A 19376-nucleotide genomic window follows, 5' to 3' on the forward strand; every position below is an offset into this window, starting at 1 on the left:
AGGTTAAGAGGAGTGGTGTTCAAAATGATGAGGGGTTTTGATAAAGAAAATTTGGAAAAATTATTTCCACTGGTTGGTGAGTCAGTAACTGGTGGGCATAAACTTAAGGTCATTGGCCAAAAGAAGAAAGGGAGAGGTTAGGAGACTTTTTTTTAATGCAGAGTTGTTAGCACAGAAACAGTGATAAAGCAGAATCCATTATTAAAACTTGTAAAAAGGAAGTGGATAAAATTTTGAAAAATAAACATTTTAAAAGGTTAGAGGAAGGGACAGAGGAATGGAATGAAGTGAATAGCTCTTTCAGAGTACCAGCATGGGTGCGATGGGCTGAATGGCCTCTTTTTGTGCTGTAAAATTCTGAATGTATAAACATATTTTCTTATGACTTTAAGATGTTACTACTTCCCTTCCTCAAAGGTTGGATGAAATATTTAATACTGTGATTGTTATAGGAAGTTACCTAATGCTTGGTCTGAACATCTCGGGGAGTTGTAGATTAAATAAAGCATTTGATCAGGTGCCTCAAGGCAAATCACAAGAGATGACAGGCTATAATAGGACACGTAAGAGGCAAAACCATTAACTAACTAGGAAACTGAGTATTTGTTTTGTTATGTTACGTACTTGGGAGCAACTTTCAAACTCTTCTCCTGTACTAATGTGACCGAGTTTTTGGGGGTGGGGAGATACTCTGGAAAATGGATTTCAGATGATTGACCTTAAAAAGAAATTGGATGTCAGTATCTGAATGGTTTCTAATTTGCTGCCTGAATGATTCCAGGCAAACCGGGTGCTTTGAGCAGCTTTTTGAAGCTGGCTGCTGACAGACTGATGGCAACAATCAACCAACCTGACATCCTCTTTATCAGTAATTATAATAAAGACCTCCCTGCAGCCAGTCCACAGAAGAGATTAAATTAACATCCAAACATCATCTTTCATCCAGCAATGAATAATTGGGAAAATAAACAGCACATTTTTAGAAATCTGGCTCTACACAACTGTCCGTTTGAAGCTAGTTCTATATTCCATTGGTAGAAATTCCCAATGATGATGTTCACTTCTGCACACCCCTGAGATATGGTTATGGGGTCCCTACAGTCCCAGATCTGGATGTTTCAGCTGGTATACTGAGCTTTGCAGATAGAACATACCAGTCATATAAGCTGCAGCACTCTCTCAGTATTGCAATGAAGTATCAGCCCAGATTATGTATTCAAGTCTGTGGAGGGGAGCTTGAATCCATGACCTTCTGAGTCAGAGGCAAAAATGCTACCAATGAGCCGAGTCTATATATAAAGTTACATATAATAAGTATATCAAAACTAATTTTTCTCTCTTCACATTGGGTACTGGACAGATATAGTATACCTAAAGTGTACTATGCTTGGGAAGGCCTATAATTTGCTGAATTTCCTGTCCCAGGTCACTGGTTTGGCCCAGGCACACCCTGGTGCAGGCCTACCCCCCTGGCAGGGCTTTGCGCTGGGAACCAGAGGTGGAAGCAGGAGGGCAACTGCAGGCCTGAGATCCCTGCAGTTCCACTCCTGGTTGCTGGCCTCAGGACCTTCTGTTTGCTGCTGTCCTAAAAATTCTGCTGGAAGAGAAGAAGAATTTTCCTTTTGCTCCTATCTTCATTGGGTGGCTTCCGTCCCCACCGGACCCTACTGTAGGCGCAGGCTCAGGTAAGCCCACTTGGAAAAGCTCCAAAAATCCCACAGCAGCTTAGTGGGGCAGAGATCTGACATAACAGGTCTCCACCCCATTTTTCTATCTACAGCGCTGGCGAACTGAGCCTTTGAATTTGATAATTAGTAGTTTCACTCCTCCTCGGTGATTGGTACATCTACTACATATTCAGTTGTTGACCCGATTTCGCTAGATGTTTGAAAGATCAAACAAATAGGTTAGCAACCTTTCCTTTTAGGGTTCAAATGTAAGTTTGGGCTGAACAAACACACCGGCAACAGATTTCGCATACAAAGATTTATCTTCAATAAACACCGTTCGTAGTTTAAAGTACAATTCCAAAATATAAGACTCACAACTTATATTGATATTACCCGATTTGGTCCGAGGTGATCTATCTCTGTCCAAACCTCTACGTAGAGTTTCTGTCCCCAGGTCCCTGCTGTCGAGTGTTGCTCCTAGGTTCTCGCTGCTATCTGGGGTTTTTCCTCCTGCTTTATACTATCCTATAATCTGTCCCATCTCCTTGATTACACATTTGTTCCCTTTTCCTGCGCCCTGATGATTAGTTTATCCTATTCCACAACCTGTCCCATCTTACTTCATTCATTGACCCATTGTTTGTTAATTGGCGTCTGTAGTGACCTCACCCATGTCTATCGAGGTTACCTATGAGCCCTCTGTTTCAGAACATTACTGAACCTCTGCATTATTTATCCACTATCCCTTACACGTGGTGACTCCTTCATTTTATTTCAGTTTTACACTACTTCTTCCATTTCCACATTCCTCCCTTTGATCATTCGAACCTTCAGCCTTTTCTCTAGTCTTTTCATGCTTACCCAGGTGAAGCATAGGTATATGAACACCAGCATGATCATAATTACAATCAGGTGGGACACGAGTCTCACCCAGGGGTGTATGTTCACATTTTCACCCCAATTCCAAAGGTCGTCCCACCAAGTATTGATTTTGATTTGTTTAATCTTTTGGTCAATGTCCTGGGTATTCATTTCCACCCTTTCGTAGATTTCATGAACAAGATCAAGCTTATGTCTAATTTCCGTTATATGTTCCTCCTCTAGCTGGATGTTGATGTTGATTTTTGTGAAATATTTTGTCAAGCAATTCTTCAGGTCTATCGACACATTAAAATTAACAGTTGCATGCCTCTGGATGTTGATAATTTCCTCATTTCCTATTCTCATCGGTATCAGGAGGTGCGTGCAGAAGGTTGGGTTTTGGATAGGGCAGTCCTTATTCCCATAATGGTAACTAGCTTCGGTGGTGGTAAAACAATATGTTCCATCACCCATATAAGCGCTTCGAGTGATAGGTTTGTGAATCGCGTTCTCCATGATCAAGGAGCAATTTATGGACGTATTTCCCTTAAATCTGCATCGCGCGGTGCGGGTTGGGTAAATTTTGTACGGGCATATTAATGTTCTTTCCGTAGTGGCATATTGTCCCAATGCAGTTCCCACTAGAGTATCGTTCTGCTTCACAGCATATGGCCTCATTCCTGCCACGGCCACCCATACTCCTTTTTGTATAGTGCCTATGGTTTGGACCTCAAATAATGGCATTCCTTCCTGGTGTCCTATCATGGGGACTCCTATCACCATCCCTACAGCAGTACTTCCACGGGGGCCCGTACATTCCTTGTTGAACCTTACCCTGCTGAGTTTCAGTAGTTCACAGTCACTGATAATAGCAGGAACATTCTGCTTTATCAGACCCCGGATTTGAGTATTGTTGATCCAAGTGGGTACTTCTTCACGTTTTGCCAGCATTAAGTTTTCTCTCAGCTGGTCCAGCATCCAATTGCCATATGTCATGCACAGTGTTTGTTGTTGGGTTCCGTTCACCGCCTTTTTGGCTGTGTTAATAAGTTGATTAATAGTCCATGCATGTCCTTCTAAGACCTTCACCTGTTGTGTTTGGATCCCTATACTTTCCTGTCCTGCCTGTGACTCTTGTCTTAGATTATTATACAGTTCCTCCAATAACGTTTTGATTTGCTGGGTTAAGATTTTAACCTTGGAGTTCAAATTAGTTATATCTAGAGTATTTACAGTGGCCATTCCTGCTCCTTGGACTGTCCCTGCATCATTCAGTAACCCTCTCTTCCTCCTTTTCCTAGCTGTCCTTGTTTCATTTCCCTGCTTCCCTCCTATCTCTCCCTTTAGAAACATCGAAGTCAAGTCCTGATACAATCTTTTGGTTCCCTCCGGGCACCAATCAGGTAATTGTACATCGATTATATTCAGTACTATAGGTATTAATTCATATTGTATATTATCATAAATGATTTTGGTCGTGTTTCTTAATATTACTCCTCCTCCCTTGGGTCCCGGCTCGTGTTCGGAGCAGTCCCAAGCTGGAACCGGGGTCGTAGGGATCGGGGTGGTGGTCTGAACAATGAGTGGGGTAGTTGGCTCGGGGGTAGTAGGTGTCTGTAACACCTGAACCACTAACTTTCCTTGGTGTTTACACGAGCACGTTGGTTTTAAGCTCTTCCGTGGATTACTGATTAGGTTTCTTACAGTTGAATTGCTGCTACATCCCACCATCATCTGTAAGGAGGTGCTTGTCTTGCTTATGTTGCAACACAGTTGTTTATCTATCTTAGTACAATTCATCTCATGCTCTGAACCAACAGGAGTTGCCCCCGATAGAACTCTGTGGGTGCCCCCTGTGTTCTGCATAGCTATCCATACTATAGCCTTAACATCTTTTCCTGTACAAGCAATACTTACAAAGTTCAGTTGAGTTTCAGTTGCCGTCTCATAGCAGGTTTTTCCTTGGCTGCTATAACTGCACTCGTTGTTGCCATTGGTAGGTGCGTGGAAACCTGCATCGTTGTCTTGGGCACAGTTCTGACTGTTCCGTCCGTCTGCGGTAATAGTTACATCTGAGTTCTCAGCGAGGATGATACAGCCAAACACCAGACCACAGTACCCCAGAAGGGTGGGTACTGGGATTTCCATGAGCAATAATCAGTTACCTAGAAAGAAAAAGAAAGATCAGGGTAGCAACTGCTCTTATTTACAGTTCTATCTTTTCTGATACCCGACGCAACTGTTTGGGTCGTCCTGGACTGGGCGGGGTAGAGAATGGTTTCTAGTCCAGTTGCCAGGTCGGATTAAAGACGGCGTTCGAGGGGCCAGCCTAGGAGATTCCATAAACAACCTCTGTAATCCCTGGGCAAGGTCTTCAGTCGGATCATCAGAGTCGGATCCTAATCCAGTGCTGGACCCAGTTTCCCCCACCGACTCTTCTGGGTCTGAGCCAGACCTATTCATGTTTGCCGGTTCGAGAGCCCCTGGTGCAGGGAGGCCGGCGGTGACTGGGTATTCAGTATCGTCCTCCCCCGCGTCCAACATGACATGGTGCATATGGAAGGAGCCCATTTTCCCCAAAGGGTTTCAACTGATTAATATGGTGCCATCGGTATTTCCCTTGTCCGTCCATAATCTTATGCACTGAGGTGCTAACTTTTTCCATGACACTAAAGGGTCCAGCGTATTTAGGGCTCAAAAAGGTTCCTTCCCTTTGGACCTTGACCATCACTTGATCCCCTATCTTTAATTCCCAAGGATGGGCCTTGCCATCAGTGTAGGCCTAGCTCTTTTGATGCCTATTTCTCATGTTTACTGCAGCCGTCATTTTGGCGACCTCCAAGTATTTTACCAAATTGGACATGTATTTCTCGGAGGACAAGGAGATTTTCTGGATTTCATTTAGGTCCAATCCCATGAAGGCTTCAACACCTCTCATAATGCTCTCAATCATTAATTCATGTGGTGAATAACCAGTTGATGCGGCTACTGTATTACGGATGGCCATTAATACGTAGGGGAGTGCCCGATTCCAGGGGATGTGATTTTGTTGGACCATTTTCCTTATCATAGTTTTTAGGGTTCTGTTCATTCTCTCCACTATTCCACTGGACTCTGGATGGTGTGCAACGTGGAATTTCTGTTTTACCCCAGCTAACTGCATGAACATTTGCATAACCTTTCCCGTAAAATGGGTCCCCTGATCTGAATCGATACCTTCCGGCAATCCCCATCGGGAGAACACTTTCCTCCATTAGGATTTTTGCGGTGGTGGCAGCCAAATTGTTATTAGTTGGAAAGGCCTCACTCCATTTTGAAAACATGTCTACAATTACCAGGATGTATTTCTTTCCTCCCGGGCAAATGGGCAATGGACCTATGTAATCTATCTGGAGTTGAGTCCAAGCGCCCTCTCGTTGTTGAGTGTGTCCCAACTTGGCCTGGTTTTTGTACTTCCCTGGATTATTTTGTGCACAGATTAAACAATTCTTGACATACCTCTCTACATCTGGTTGTATCCCTGGCCACCAACACACATCCCTTATTTTGGCCACTGTCCTGTCTGTTCCCTGGTGCCCTCCCACATCATTGAATTGGTAAATTATTTCGGCCCTTTCCATCTTTGGGACGACATATTTTCCCTCTTTCAGTACCACATCTTGATGCAAAGTTAGACCTTTTCTATGGTGACTGTAGGGGTCAGGATAGGGTTTTCCCAACTGTATAGCCTTTAAGTCTGGATCTGTACCTTGACTTTCCCTTGGATCTATTACTGTTTTGGAGGATACCTTGACAGCCGAGAGAATTTCTGTTGGTATATTTGTGCTCCCTGGTAGGGGGTCCCATGGGTAGCCGTCGATGGCTCCTTGCTTTGCTGTCTCGTCAGCTAACTGGTTCCCTAGCGGAGTAGTTCTTGCATGAGCTTTAACCTTTTTGATTATATACTGCCCTTGGTTCTTGGTGGCTGCGTCAAAGATAACCTTGAGGAGTGGGCCGGTTGTTAGTGGTTTTCCATCTGCCGAAGTAAAACCTCTGGCTTGCCAAATGGGCAAAAAGTCTGTCAAACTGTTGCAGGTGTAACTACTGTGTGAATGGATTACCACTGCTGGAGGAAATGATTCGGGGTGCATTACTACGTAGGCAATGGAACTTAATTTGGCTATTTGTGCTCCTTTGTGTCCTTCCAATTTTATAGGGGTCTGTTCTAGAACTCTTTTCCCATCCTCAGTCATAGTTACCACCCCAAATCCGGTACATTGTTGTCCATTAACCACAGTTGATGAACCATCCACATAGACGTGGGTTTTGATTTTCTGGTCATCGTCACCCTCCCTAAATTTTGTCTGAAAGGGCCCATCGAGGTCACTTGATGACAAAATTTTACATTTGTGCGGGTCTCCTGGGTACAGCATGTTCTGCGCTAAGTTTGTTAATTTAGGCTGATATTTAACATTGATATCCCTCCCTTGTAGGAGTAGTGTCCATCTGGCTATTCGTTGTGAACTGACCGAGCCATCTTTAAGGCTACCATCCATAAGCATTTTAATAGGCGTGAGTGTGGTTAGGATAATCAAAGGGTTAAGTCCGATGATTGGAGAGAATTTGTGCACAGCCCAAAACACACTGAGTAAATTTTTCTCACAGGGTGAGAACGCTAACTCAACAGGGGTCAGAACTCTAGAAGCGTAACCAACAGGCTGGAGCTTCCCAGAGTGTTCCTGTAATAATACTGCTGATAGGCCAGTCTCACAAACGGCAGTCTCCAGATAAAAACTCAGAGACATGTCGGGGCTGCATAGTGAAGGGGCTTGGGTCAAGGCTAATTTTAACTGGTTAAAGGAATCTGTTTGTTGTTGGGACTATTCCCATGCCATTCCCTTCTTTAGTAAGTCATATAAGGGTTTTGCCAGTAAAGAGTAGTCCTCAATGTGGTCCCGGCAATATCCGGTGATCCCTAAAAGGGACCGGAGGGATTTTACATCTGTGGGGATAGGCAACTTGGAGGCGGACCTTTTTCGCTCTTCCGTTACCTCCCTTAGTCCCTCTGTGACTTGCATTCCCAAGTAATGCACTGTCGCGGTTCAATGTTCCCTTCAGAATACAGAAAACCACCCACAAGTGTTCCGCATAAGCGCGGGGGTGTTCTTCGTCACCCTGTTTAAAGTTTGCTAGTTCCATAACAGGATCCTTGCTGTTAACTCCTGCCACCTCCTTAATGGCGATCCACATTTCAACTATGGTGCCCTGCCCTGTTCTCTGGGTTTGGGGCATGGCTCCGAATATAACGGGTCCCAAACACAAAGTCACTAGTTTCCTCAGCTCTCCCTCGTCTAGTCCCTGAGTCTCAGAGGCCTGGAGAACCGTGGCCTTCCATAATTCAAAATTAATCTTGCCAGTGAACTTGGGTACGTTTTTGGCAATATCATTCAATTGGGAGAGAGTAAAAGGGGTGGCATAATTGATGGGTCCGTTGGGCACAGCGTCTACCGCTTGACCATCGGTCCTTTCCTGTATCCGAACAGTGACCATAGGGTTCATAGGTAGTGGGGGTGGTGGCTCCTCTGGGGCAGTAGGACCTTTATTATTTCTATAGGGTGGCGGGGGATCGTACCATGACGGGTCAGGGGGGCCGTAGTCCCCTTCTCCTGATTGGTCCCTCTCATAGTTCTGGGCCACCTCAGCCAGACTTGAGTAGTCGATACCCTCTCCGCCTCCGTTGGAGAAAGCGCATACTATGCCTCTGTGTGAGAATGGTAATGCCATTGATTGTCAAGGGGAGGCGGTTAGACTCTCTTTTATTGGAGATGTTCATTGCCTGGCACTTGTGTGGTGCGAAGGTTCCATACTACTTTTCAGTCCAAGCCAAGATGTTGTCCAGGTCTTGCTGCATGCGGGCATGAATGCGTCATATCTAAGGAATTGCAAATGGAGCTGAACGCTGGAATCATCAGCGAACAGCCCCAGTTCCGACCTTATATTGCAGGGAAGGTCAGTGATGAAGCAACTGAAGATAGTTGGGCCGAGGATGATGTCCTGGGGCTGAGATGATTGGCCTCTAACAACCACAACCATTATCCTTTGCGCTTGTTATGGCTTCTGCCACTGGAGAGTTTTCCCCCTCTTCCACATTGACTTCAGTTTTACTAGGGCTCCTTGGTGCCACACTCGGTCAAATGCTGCCTTGATGCCAATGGCAGTCACTCTCACCTCACGTCTGGAATTCAGCTCTTTTGTCCATGTTTGGATCAAGGCTGAAATGAGTTCTGGAGCTGAGTGGTCCTGGCGGAACCCAACTGGGTTCTGGTGAGCAGGTTATTGGTATGTGCCGCTTGATAGCACTATGAGTTACTGAATCAATAATTCACCAGGCTGTGCATTCAGGGAGTTGTTTGTTCAAGTTTGCTTTCTGCATCATTTTTCCAGTCACATACTACTCTATTTTATGATTCTTGGAAGCTTTAAAAAAAGGGAACTTCAGGAACCAAATCCTTTTGCCTTTGGCAGTCTGCAGTTGCTATACTGGCTCTGAATTCTGATTAAGTATCACTAGTTTCAATGACGTGGGGGCGTGAAGCACTCTCCACAGCTCCTTGCAGTGATAGTGATTAACTTTAGTGCAGTGTGCTTTGTAACAAGCAGAATCCAAAAAGGAAAGAAAAATCACATTTGAACTATTTAGTTGTTAGCTCATAGACCATTAAAACACCTTCAACTTCAATGAAGACACTATCAGTTAGAGTGTGTTGGGGTATGTCCTTGCTGCCCAGAAATTAAGAGGAGTCGTGCCCTTGGCAGCAGGTCATTGCCGTGTGCCTTTAAAATTTGCAGCAAAGAAACTCCTACAGGCACACAGCAATTGGAAGTAGCTTCAGAACAGTTTGAAATTACACATTAATGGGATTAGTCCAGGGCTGAGAATTTCCTTAGAGCTGCTCCTGTTCCTCTGCCGTAACATGACCGGAAGTGCAGCAGAAACCCTGTTTAGTGGAAATAGGGTTGAGAGAGAGCAGGAGATGGGTCTCCTGGAAGTTAGGAGAAAAACTAGAGAAAGATGCAGGTTCAGGGCTAGGGCAGGTAGAACTTTGGGGGAAGCTTGGCTTAGTAGGCAAAAAGGGGTGGATGCGGCAGAGGCAGATGGTCCCAATCTTAGTCGCAAAGAAGTCCATGAGCTCCTTGCACATTGTTGGTGGTAAGGGTGGAGGGAACAGGAGAGAGACGTTTAAGCAGACAATTGTTAGTGGAGAAAAGAAGCTTCTTGAGTGTTGTTGCAGCTGCACCCATCCAAACAAGTGGCCCTCCTGACCCTCCTCCCAACCACTCACCTGAGTACCAAGGCCTTTCCTTCAGGCACCCGGCACTTCTACCACCCAAAATCCCGCCCGCCGGCCAGCTACCACTTCCCACCAGGTTTGGGTGGGAGACTGGCGGCAATTAAAACCTCCCAGGCCTCACACTGCAAAGGGCCGGATAGTTTGCCATCCGCCTCGGCCCCCACCTGTACAACTCCCAGCCGGTAGTTAAAATTGGGACTACAGAATGTAACAGCACAAAAGGAAGTTATTTGGCCCATCATGCCTGTTCAGGCTCTCTGAAAGAGCTATCCACTTACTCCCATTCCGCTGACCCTTCACCATACCCTTTAAAATGTTTCTCTTTTAAATATTTATCCACTTTTAAGCGATTATGGATTCTGCTTCTATCGTTCTCTGTTCGGAGAGTCCATGTCCAAACAACCCTCTGCATAAAAATCATTTTTCCTTACCTTTCTCTTCATTCTTTTGGTGATTATCTTAAATTTATTCTCTCCAGTTACTGGCTCACTGACAGAGCAAAGCATCAGCCAGATGGATTGGACTGAGGCTTGTCAGTCATCTTGGCTATTGCATAATCTATTTCAACCTCAATTGCAAAAGAATTAAAAAATATACAGACGCTTGAAAGGGATAGCATTTCATGCCCAAACACTGGGGGAGGAATTGCTCTGGCCATTCTATAACAACAAAGCAAATGTGAAGATTTCAATGCAAGTTCTCTGGTCAGTGTTTCTTCTGGAATGTCAACTTTTTAATCATAAAGACACATCACAGCCAGTTCCCTAAAAGTGCATATTGGTTTGTGATGGGAATCCTTTAGTGATCTTTGTATATGTTTGTGCCAGGTTTGGGAGGATTCATATTTTACAATTAGTGTGATCTGAATTGCTGCATCCCTAATGTTTTCAAATATCTATTGAGCCACTTTTGAAAATTAGGCCCATTGTCTTGAGGGTGACTTGTTACAGTTCTGGGTTATAAATCAAATTTACAAGTTGGATTACTTCCCAGCGCTTTGGTACTTCATTCAGGGCAATTGCCAGTTCTGAAATGCCTAGGTTGACTTTTCACTGTGGAAATGTGATCTGATTTCAGATCTCACTAAGTCTTTTTTTGGAAGAGTCTACATGTTGTTAAGAGGGACTCACTGTAATTGGAGTGAATGTGAAGGATACAGGTACAAATAATGGATGTGTTTATCCAGACTGTATTCTGCCTGCTTTTAAATTACTTTCAATTATGTGTGAGGAACACAGCAGTATTATTCTCTAAAAAGCCAGAGGGTGTTTTTTCTCTGAGAGATGTGAAGTAATATGTTTCTGGTGCTGAGGACTGAGCTTATTGCCAGTTTAGAGAGTGCAAGGCATCTTTTCAGCACAAGCCTATGCTGCAGTTAGCAGCATAATGAAAGTGCCACTGTCATTATGATTCTTGCTGTATATTCAGTATAATAACTCTATTCTGTCAGCAGAGTTTAACTACTTCTAAAGCACCACATCACACAAATGAAAACAGGCAGTAAGCTTCACAAAGAAATTCTGTTACTTCATCTATAAAAAATGCATTGCCTCATGTTGATGGAAATGTAACCTTTATTCTAATAAAGTGAAACCCTGCCAACTGGGTATATGCTTTGTATTGCTGTACTTTTCATTGTTAGAATATTAGGAAAATGTTTGGCATTATTTATAGGAGATATCACTACAGCCACAACACACATTCTGAATACAAATGCTTTACATCGTCAGGCAGGAGCAACAAGGCAGAGAAAGTTCAAGTGAAATTTAAGTCACTTACACGACTATTCAGTCTAAAGGAGACACAAGTTTGATATCAGCAATGGGATCAAGAATCAAGGCATCAAGGCAACACTGAGGTTACAAGGCTCCAATTAGCCTATCTGTGATAATTACCTGTTACTGCATAGAATGGGAGTTTGGTGTGATTACTGCAACTTGCAGTTTTTTCCAGTGAATTAAGTAAGCTTGTAATAAATTAATGCAAATGTATAAAACACCACTTAAACCAACTATTGGGCATTGGAGGCAATTAACCTAAGCCAACCACTCATTTACTGTAATAAATCCTAATACATTCTATGTCTACTGCAAATCCCCCACGCTCTGCAAACTTCAGCTCTTCCAAAACTCTGCTGCCTGTATCCTATCCCACACCAAGTCCTACTCCCACATCATTCTTATCCTTGCTGACGTACAGTAGCTCCTAGTCCTCCAACGCCTCCAATTTAAAATTCTCAATCTTGTGTTTAAAATCCCTTAATGGCCTCGTCCCTCCTTATCTCCTTATCTTCCAACTCTGGCCTCGTGCATCCCCTCTCTCCCACCCCCCCCCCCCCCCCTGCCCACCACTGGCAAACAGGCCTTCAGCCGCCTATGATCCACACTCTAGAATTCTCTCCCTAATTCCCTCTGCCTCTCTACCTCCCTCTCCTTCTTTAAGACCCTCCTTAATATCCACCTCTGACCAAGCTTTTGGTCACCCCTCCTACTATCTCCTTCTTTGGTTCAGTGTCCATTCTTGTCTGATTACGCTTCTGTGAAGCACCTTGGGATGTTTTTCTCTGTTAAAAGCACAATATAAAGGCAAGTTGTGGTAATCTTATATTTACTGAAATATGTTCAATCATGAAGAAAATATTACAGAAAGTTTAAAAAGGCCTAAAATATGCAATAAATTTTTCCAAGTGATGCAAAATGTGAAAGGCATTTGAAATTCCATTGGTACAAATAGGAGCTGCCGGGGCAGGAACTGTAATTGAAATGGAGCAAGTTAATTCACAGTGAGGAGGTACTGCTGTACTTGCTGCAAGTAAAAGGGGAAAATAGACAATAAGGGCTCGATTTTCGCACCCCCAAACGGGTGCATTCATGGCGGGGGGGGGGCTCCGAAAATCGGGGATTCCCGGGGCGGGTCCAGAGCCTGGTTCCAACCCGTCCACTTCCTGGTTCCTCAGTGACACGCTGACATACGCGCGCAGCACCCCCCATGTGGGACTCCAGCCGGCTTTAATTGCCGGCGGGGTGCCACTTAAAGTAATTAACTAGGTACTTCAGGTTATTTACAGACCTGATTGACCTGATATTTTAGGAGGGGTGGGATTTTCAAGTCAACTGGGACTGTTTCCTGTACTGAGGGAAACACTCCCAGTTCAAATGAACATGATGCAGCCATCAGCCAGTGGCAGCTGCAAAGGTCCATTTGACAGGTAAGAGGGGGAGACCCTCACTCATTGCAGGAGGCCACTCTGTCTCTTTGGATAAAGTTTGGCCTCCACCACCCTCCTCCTAACAATAAAATTCACAAACTTGCACACTTACCCCGGTGTCCAGACACATTTACCTACATTGCAGACCCCCTCAAACGTACATCTTCTGGATGGGGGCTGCCGTAGCTGCAGTCATAATCTCCTCGGAGGACGAACAGCATCACCAGCCTCACCGGCCACGCCGTCCACCTCTGACACATGGAGCTCCACAACATAGTGCTGTGACACATCCACCTGCACAGCAGGAGAAAGGGCAACGGCAGAGAAAGATGCGTCGCAGAAGGCACTACCCTCGCCACAGGGTCTACAGACCGAGACTCAGCTTCCTGGACCTCTCTGAGCAGCAGTGCACATGGAGGCTCAGAGTCACTCGACATGTAGTCGTGGACATCTGCAGCCTCCTTCATGCCGAGCTGCTCCTGGCTGGCCCGAGCATCATCTTTTTACCTGTCGCTGTCAAAGTTATCACTGCCCTCAACAACTTCTCCTTCGCATCCTTCCAGGGTGCCACCGGGGACATCGCCGACGTCTCTCAGTCGTCTGCACAAAAGAGCCCTGCAAATACACCTACATTCACTCTGCAGTGACACAATGGGTGGCATCAGTTGTGGGTCTTCATAGTGATCCTCAGGAAAGGGCATTATTGCACAAACCAGACAAGATTCGCAAAGACATGGCAATAGTGGTAACAATATAATATGTAATGTGAGTTGATCAGAAATTAATACAAGTAAAAACAATGACAAACCCTCAAACACCCTTGTGCATCCACTTCATGCTCATGACACGTTTGCCTTACGCTTCCTACTGCACATATGTGATGCATGCCCTGTGGCTGCAGCACAGGTAGTGGCAGGTTGAGTGAGGCTGACCGTGAAAGAGATGCATGAGAGGGTGAGTATGAGATAGAGCCATGAGATTGTATGAGGATTGGGTTGAGTGGTGGTGGTGGGATGAGTACTGGTGAGGTGAGTAAGTGCAGGTAAGATGAGGATGAGCTTTGAGTGGGTGTGAGGGGTGATGTGATAGAGTAGTGTTGGCAGTGCAGAAGGAGATGTGGGGTGGGGGCGGTGATGTGGCAGATGGAGTGTAGGGGAATGACCTACTTCGGTGATTGAAGCGCCTCCTGCACTGTGTGCAGGTGTGCGATATGTTGGTGTGCTGGTGACCTCCTCTGCCACCTCGAGCCAGGCCTTCTTGGTGGCAGAGGCAGGCTACTTCCTCCCGCCCGCCGGGGAGAAGATCTCTGTCCTCCCCCTTCTCCTCACCCCATCCAATAAGACCTGGAGTGAGGCATCATTAAACCTGGGAGCAGCCTTTCCCCTGGGCTGCTCCATGCTGTAATTTTGCCTATTTTCTGCAGCATCAGTCAGTGGAGGACTGCCCCTTTAAATAGGGCTCCTCCAGCTGACAGCCTATGCTGCGCATGCGCAGTCCGCCTGCTGCACAGCTTTCCAGCGCGAAACCCGGAAGCAAAGGTAAGTGGCTTCAATCAAGCTGCGATCGTGTGCTGAGCACCCCGATTTCACTGGGCGCGTTACCCACGCACCCAGTCGACCCCCCGCTGCCAACCTGCCGCCCTACTAATATCGGGCCCTAACACATTGAAAAGGGATTTGGGGGTGGGGGGGAACTGGACATTTGCAGTATACTACTCCTATGAACCCACAAACTGAAATGAATGACGATAATGTAGAATTATCTGAGTTATAATCTAGAAGTGATAGTCTGGCTTTAGAATATTGAAGGCATAAGTTCAGGGTGTGAAGGGCAAACTCAGGATAGACACCAAGAAGCATTTCTTTACACTGAAAAAATTACCATTTGGAGCAGGTTACCAGGAAGAATAGAGGCAGTGGAAGCAGAAGGTGTTATACATTTCAAGAGGGCAATGGATATATTCTTGGCAGAGAGGGCTAATTGAAGGGTATGAGCGATAAAGTGGGATAAGAAGCCTGTCACCTTTGGAACCAGCCCAGTGGATGGAAATTGTCTTTTCCTCTGTTTCTAAGGACATTGGGACTTTTGGGAGGAGAGGGAGAGGGAAGGAATTTTCTGAAATTTCTCTACTTTTTTTGCTTCCCCCCAGGAGTTAGCACTACCAGAGGTTTTGGGTGGGGGGGGGGGGGAAGAGGGAGGGGGAGAGGAGTGGGAAGGGGAGGGGGAAGGAGGGGGGGGGAGAGGGCGATGTTGCATGAAATTGCACCATCTTAAGGACAGGGTGAACGTAGATGACCTGATGACCTTTTCTTATTTTACTTTTTGGATGTTCCTGGTTGAGACAAGAACACTGGATTTGTTTAGGAAACAGCTCGATGCTGTAATGGGAAGATTGTTGGATTTGGGAATCTGGAAGAATAAGATAAAATAGGCCAAAGGGCTTTCTTCATCCCAACCCAACTTGTAATCTTTCGGCAAGTCATGTGCAGTTTACTTTCATTCACCGCCTGTGTAGGAGTGCAGTGACTAAATTTACAATTGTCAGAAAGGCATCCAAACAGAAATTAGTCATATTATTCCAATCTGTTGCATCAATGAAGCAGTTTATACAGACTAATATATGCTAATAAATGCAAATGCATGTTAATAAATATTGTATGATAAAACACTGGCAGTAGTGACAGTGAAGGTGCAGTACAGAGTCCCGGAGACAGATGGTCATGTTGCCCCTGCTCTATATCTACTCATGGTGAGGGAGCTGTACTGAGATTGATGTTTAAGTGCCAGCTTGGCTCAGTGGCAGCACTTTCACCTCTGAGTCAGAAAGTCATGGGTTCAAGCTGCTCAGCAGGATAATTTAGGCTGGCTCCTCAGTGCAGTACTGAGGGAGTGCTGCATTGCCAGAGGTGTTGTCTCTTGGATGAGATGTTAAACCACAAAGATGTTTTCCTGTCCAGGTTGGTGTATAAGATCTCAAGGTACAATTCAAAGAATAGCAGGGGAGTTATCCCAGTGTCCTGGCCAACATTTATCCCTCAACTAAAATCACCAAGATAGATTATCTAGGCATTTATCTCATTGTTGCTTGTGGGACCTTGCTGTGCACAAATTGGCTGCTGTGTTTCCATATGTTGCAATAGTGATTACACTTCAAAAGTAGTTCATTGGTTGTGAAACGCTTTGGGTCATCCTGAGATCATGAAAGGCACTATATAACAACAGCTTGCATTTATATAGCACCTTCAATATAGAAAAAACATCCCAATGCACTTCATAGAGGCATAAGGAAAAAATGGACACTAAGCCAAGGAAAGGGGTATTAGGAGGGATGACCAAAAGGTTGATCAAAGAGGTGGGTTTTAAGGAGAGTCTTAAAGGAAGAGCAGGAGATGGGCAGAGGAGTTTATGGGGCCCAGGAAGCTGAAAGCTTGGCCATTAATGATGAGGCAAAGGGAGGGGGGATGCACAAGAGGCTGGAGTCGGAGGAACAGGGATTTCAGGGTGGAGGATTGTAGGGCTGGAGTAGGTTAGATAGGGAGGGGCAAGGCCATGAAGGGATCTAAACACAAGGTTATACATGCATGTTATTTTTTTTGTTTCTTTCCTATTATTTTGACACTCTACACTATGCAGAACTACATCACCTGACCTGACACCATGCTCTGCTAAATGGTATTGAGACACTTGTACATATGTAATATCACAGGAGCAAACACATCTGCAAATTGGTAAACTGCCCCACACGGTTCATTGGTCATGACATTTTCAGTTTGATGGTTCACAGCTCCAGGGCTGCCCCAGCTCAGGCTGAGCAGCAAATAGCTCGATCAGCAGGTGGACTGAGTATGGAGATTTTTTGTTGGGTGGTTATCGAGGTCCTTTTTGAAAAAAAAATGTATCAGCCCCATGATAGTCACTATCCCTCTGTCTTTTTGAAGTCAAATAAAAACATTTTCCAATAAAAACTTGGAGGACCTTTTTTTGTGCATATCAAGAGAATGCCAGTGCTAGAAACTGAACCCTTTTCCACTTTGGACACCCAGTGTAAGCACCAAGCAGTCCCAGGTCAGGGATAGTATGGCACGTGCAGAGCAAAGCTCATTCTACCCTGCCCAACATTCATATGGCCTCTCTGAATGATTCTGCAAATTTATATCCTCTTTTTCCCTCCACATTTCTCTCCTTACTCTTCTTCTGCTGGCACTACCGTGCCGATTGGTCTGTGGTGTCCCCCTCAATTGGCTGTTCTTCATGTGTGAGTATAGACTGTGGGTGTCAACAACGGGGGCATCACAGCCGTGCTGTCCCCTGTGCCCATTGAATGCCCACACGTGTTCATTTTCAGCAGAGATCATTGGATTGTGATTTAAAGCAGGACCCCTGGAGCTTTGAATCTTCATTTTGTTGTCTTCACAGAGACTCTGAGCTGATAAATGTGCTTCACAGTTATTATTAACATGTGAACGTTTTGCTTGTTTGTGCTATTTTGAAGCTGTATTTGCTGTCAGCACGACATCCTCCAACCTGAATATATCGTCAGCACAATCCATTTACAGACTCTACTGACGTGTTAGAACTTGACGTTCTGATGCTACATGATTTTCTTTGCCCTGTGTACAATTTACATTTGAATAAATCTATATTTTATATTAATCTAAATACTTTCTTTTGTCTGTATGATCAATCAGATAAGAATCTTGATGTTAAAAATTGAAGCCATTTTGAGGATAGTGAATGGCAATTGGCATCAATTCAGCAAACTGTGCGGAATATGTCAATTACTAACACTAAGATGTGGGAAAAGATATTCAGGACCTATTCAGATTTGTGATCACATTCTCTGAAACATTTCTTTGTTGTTATGCATGAGAAATCTGCAGTCATCAGAAAAGATGAAACAAGAGTCAACCTGAGAATCACATGGTGAACTATCACCATCAATTGAACCATTACCAATCTATGGAACCATCATCAATCTGTAAAAAAAAAACAGCAACCATCTACGGGATTGGAAGATAGCCAATGTTACAACCTTTATTGAAAAATGGAGGAAGTTATAAACCAGTTAACTACAGGCCAGTGAGTTTGATGTCAGAAGTGTGAAAGTTGCTAAAATCCATCATCAGGGACAGAATGAGTGGGTACTTAGAAAGTAAGAGGATTAAGAGGGAGAGAGAGAGAGAGAGAGAAAGAAAGATCAGGGCATTGGGATTAAACAATAAGATTGCCATAACTAACAAAAAATGGCAGAACAGACTCAATGGGCTGATTGGCCGACTGGCGTTCAGTGTCCCTATCCCTCACCTTGATGAGCACAACATTCATAACAAATATATTTAATAAAAACTTTTAAGTATCAATTAATTATATTAATTGGGATTTGACATTATCTGTGATCTCTGTTGCAATAAAATGCATAAAAGCCGCATTTGTAGAAGTTTCAATAAGCAAATAATATACAATAATTGTTGTCTGTATGAGTTAGAGTAACGTTTTTGTATTTGATCTACAGGTTATTCATTCAGATGCATACTACTGTAAAACTATCCTCGATGATAACAGTTCCTCCGCCCTCATCATTCTCGGCTTTGTCCTAATGTCCCCACTTATTGTGATTGCCATGGTAACTTACTGCAGTGTAGCACGCCGTCTGCGCCTCTTCCTCTGCTTCGTACCCTACTCCAGAGCCCTCTACAAAGGGATGAAGTGGACTGGGCACGACTACCCCAGCTGCTGTTGCTGTGGAAAAGAATGGGACAGCAGTTTTAAGGCTTGGGTCTGATAGTGTTTAAGATGATCTGAATGTACTGCAGGCTGTTACTGCATTTGTATAATAATCTTATGTTCCATCTTCTATCTCCTGAATTGTGAAATTATTGACAGTAACATTTTGACATTTAAAGCGAAACAGTAAATGCTGGAAATGCACACCGAGCCCCTCCGCTTTTGTAAAGAGAAAAGACAAATTGATGTTTTGGGTCAAGACCTGCAGCAGAGTTAATTCATCATTCTGAGCTGTTGTGAATTTCCAGCAATTACAGTTTTTTTCTTTTTAATTTTATTATTTTATCTACAAAAATATTTATTGCAATCTCTTTGAATGGGACCACTTGCCTCCTGCATTTTCAACTATTTTTCATAGCTTTGCCTGTCTCTAAGCTGTTGGATAGTTTCTGTTACTCTACACCTATATTATATAGATCTATCTATAATAATATATTAAAAATGTTACATCTGAATGCATTAAACTGCCTATGTAAACTTGCCATGCTAGAAATTATATCCTCCTCCCAGCAGAGATGTTGC

At 44.3% G+C, this 19376-nt stretch overlaps 1 protein-coding gene across 1 annotated transcript in view; it reads left to right on the top strand.

Moving 5' to 3' along the window:
• LOC137300845 (transmembrane protein 88) overlaps nucleotides 1-19043 on the top strand; it is a 40471-nt gene extending 21428 nt beyond the window's left edge. The window contains exon 2 of the mRNA XM_067970095.1: nucleotides 18583-19043. Coding sequence (XP_067826196.1) covers nucleotides 18583-18852 — 270 coding nt within the window. The 3' untranslated portion in view covers nucleotides 18853-19043. The remainder of the gene's footprint in view (nucleotides 1-18582) is intronic.
• The last annotated feature ends 333 nt before the right edge of the window (nucleotides 19044-19376 follow it).

This window comes from Heptranchias perlo, chromosome 32 (genome assembly GCF_035084215.1).
Source record: "Heptranchias perlo isolate sHepPer1 chromosome 32, sHepPer1.hap1, whole genome shotgun sequence".
Lineage (NCBI taxonomy): Eukaryota > Metazoa > Chordata > Chondrichthyes > Hexanchiformes > Hexanchidae > Heptranchias > Heptranchias perlo.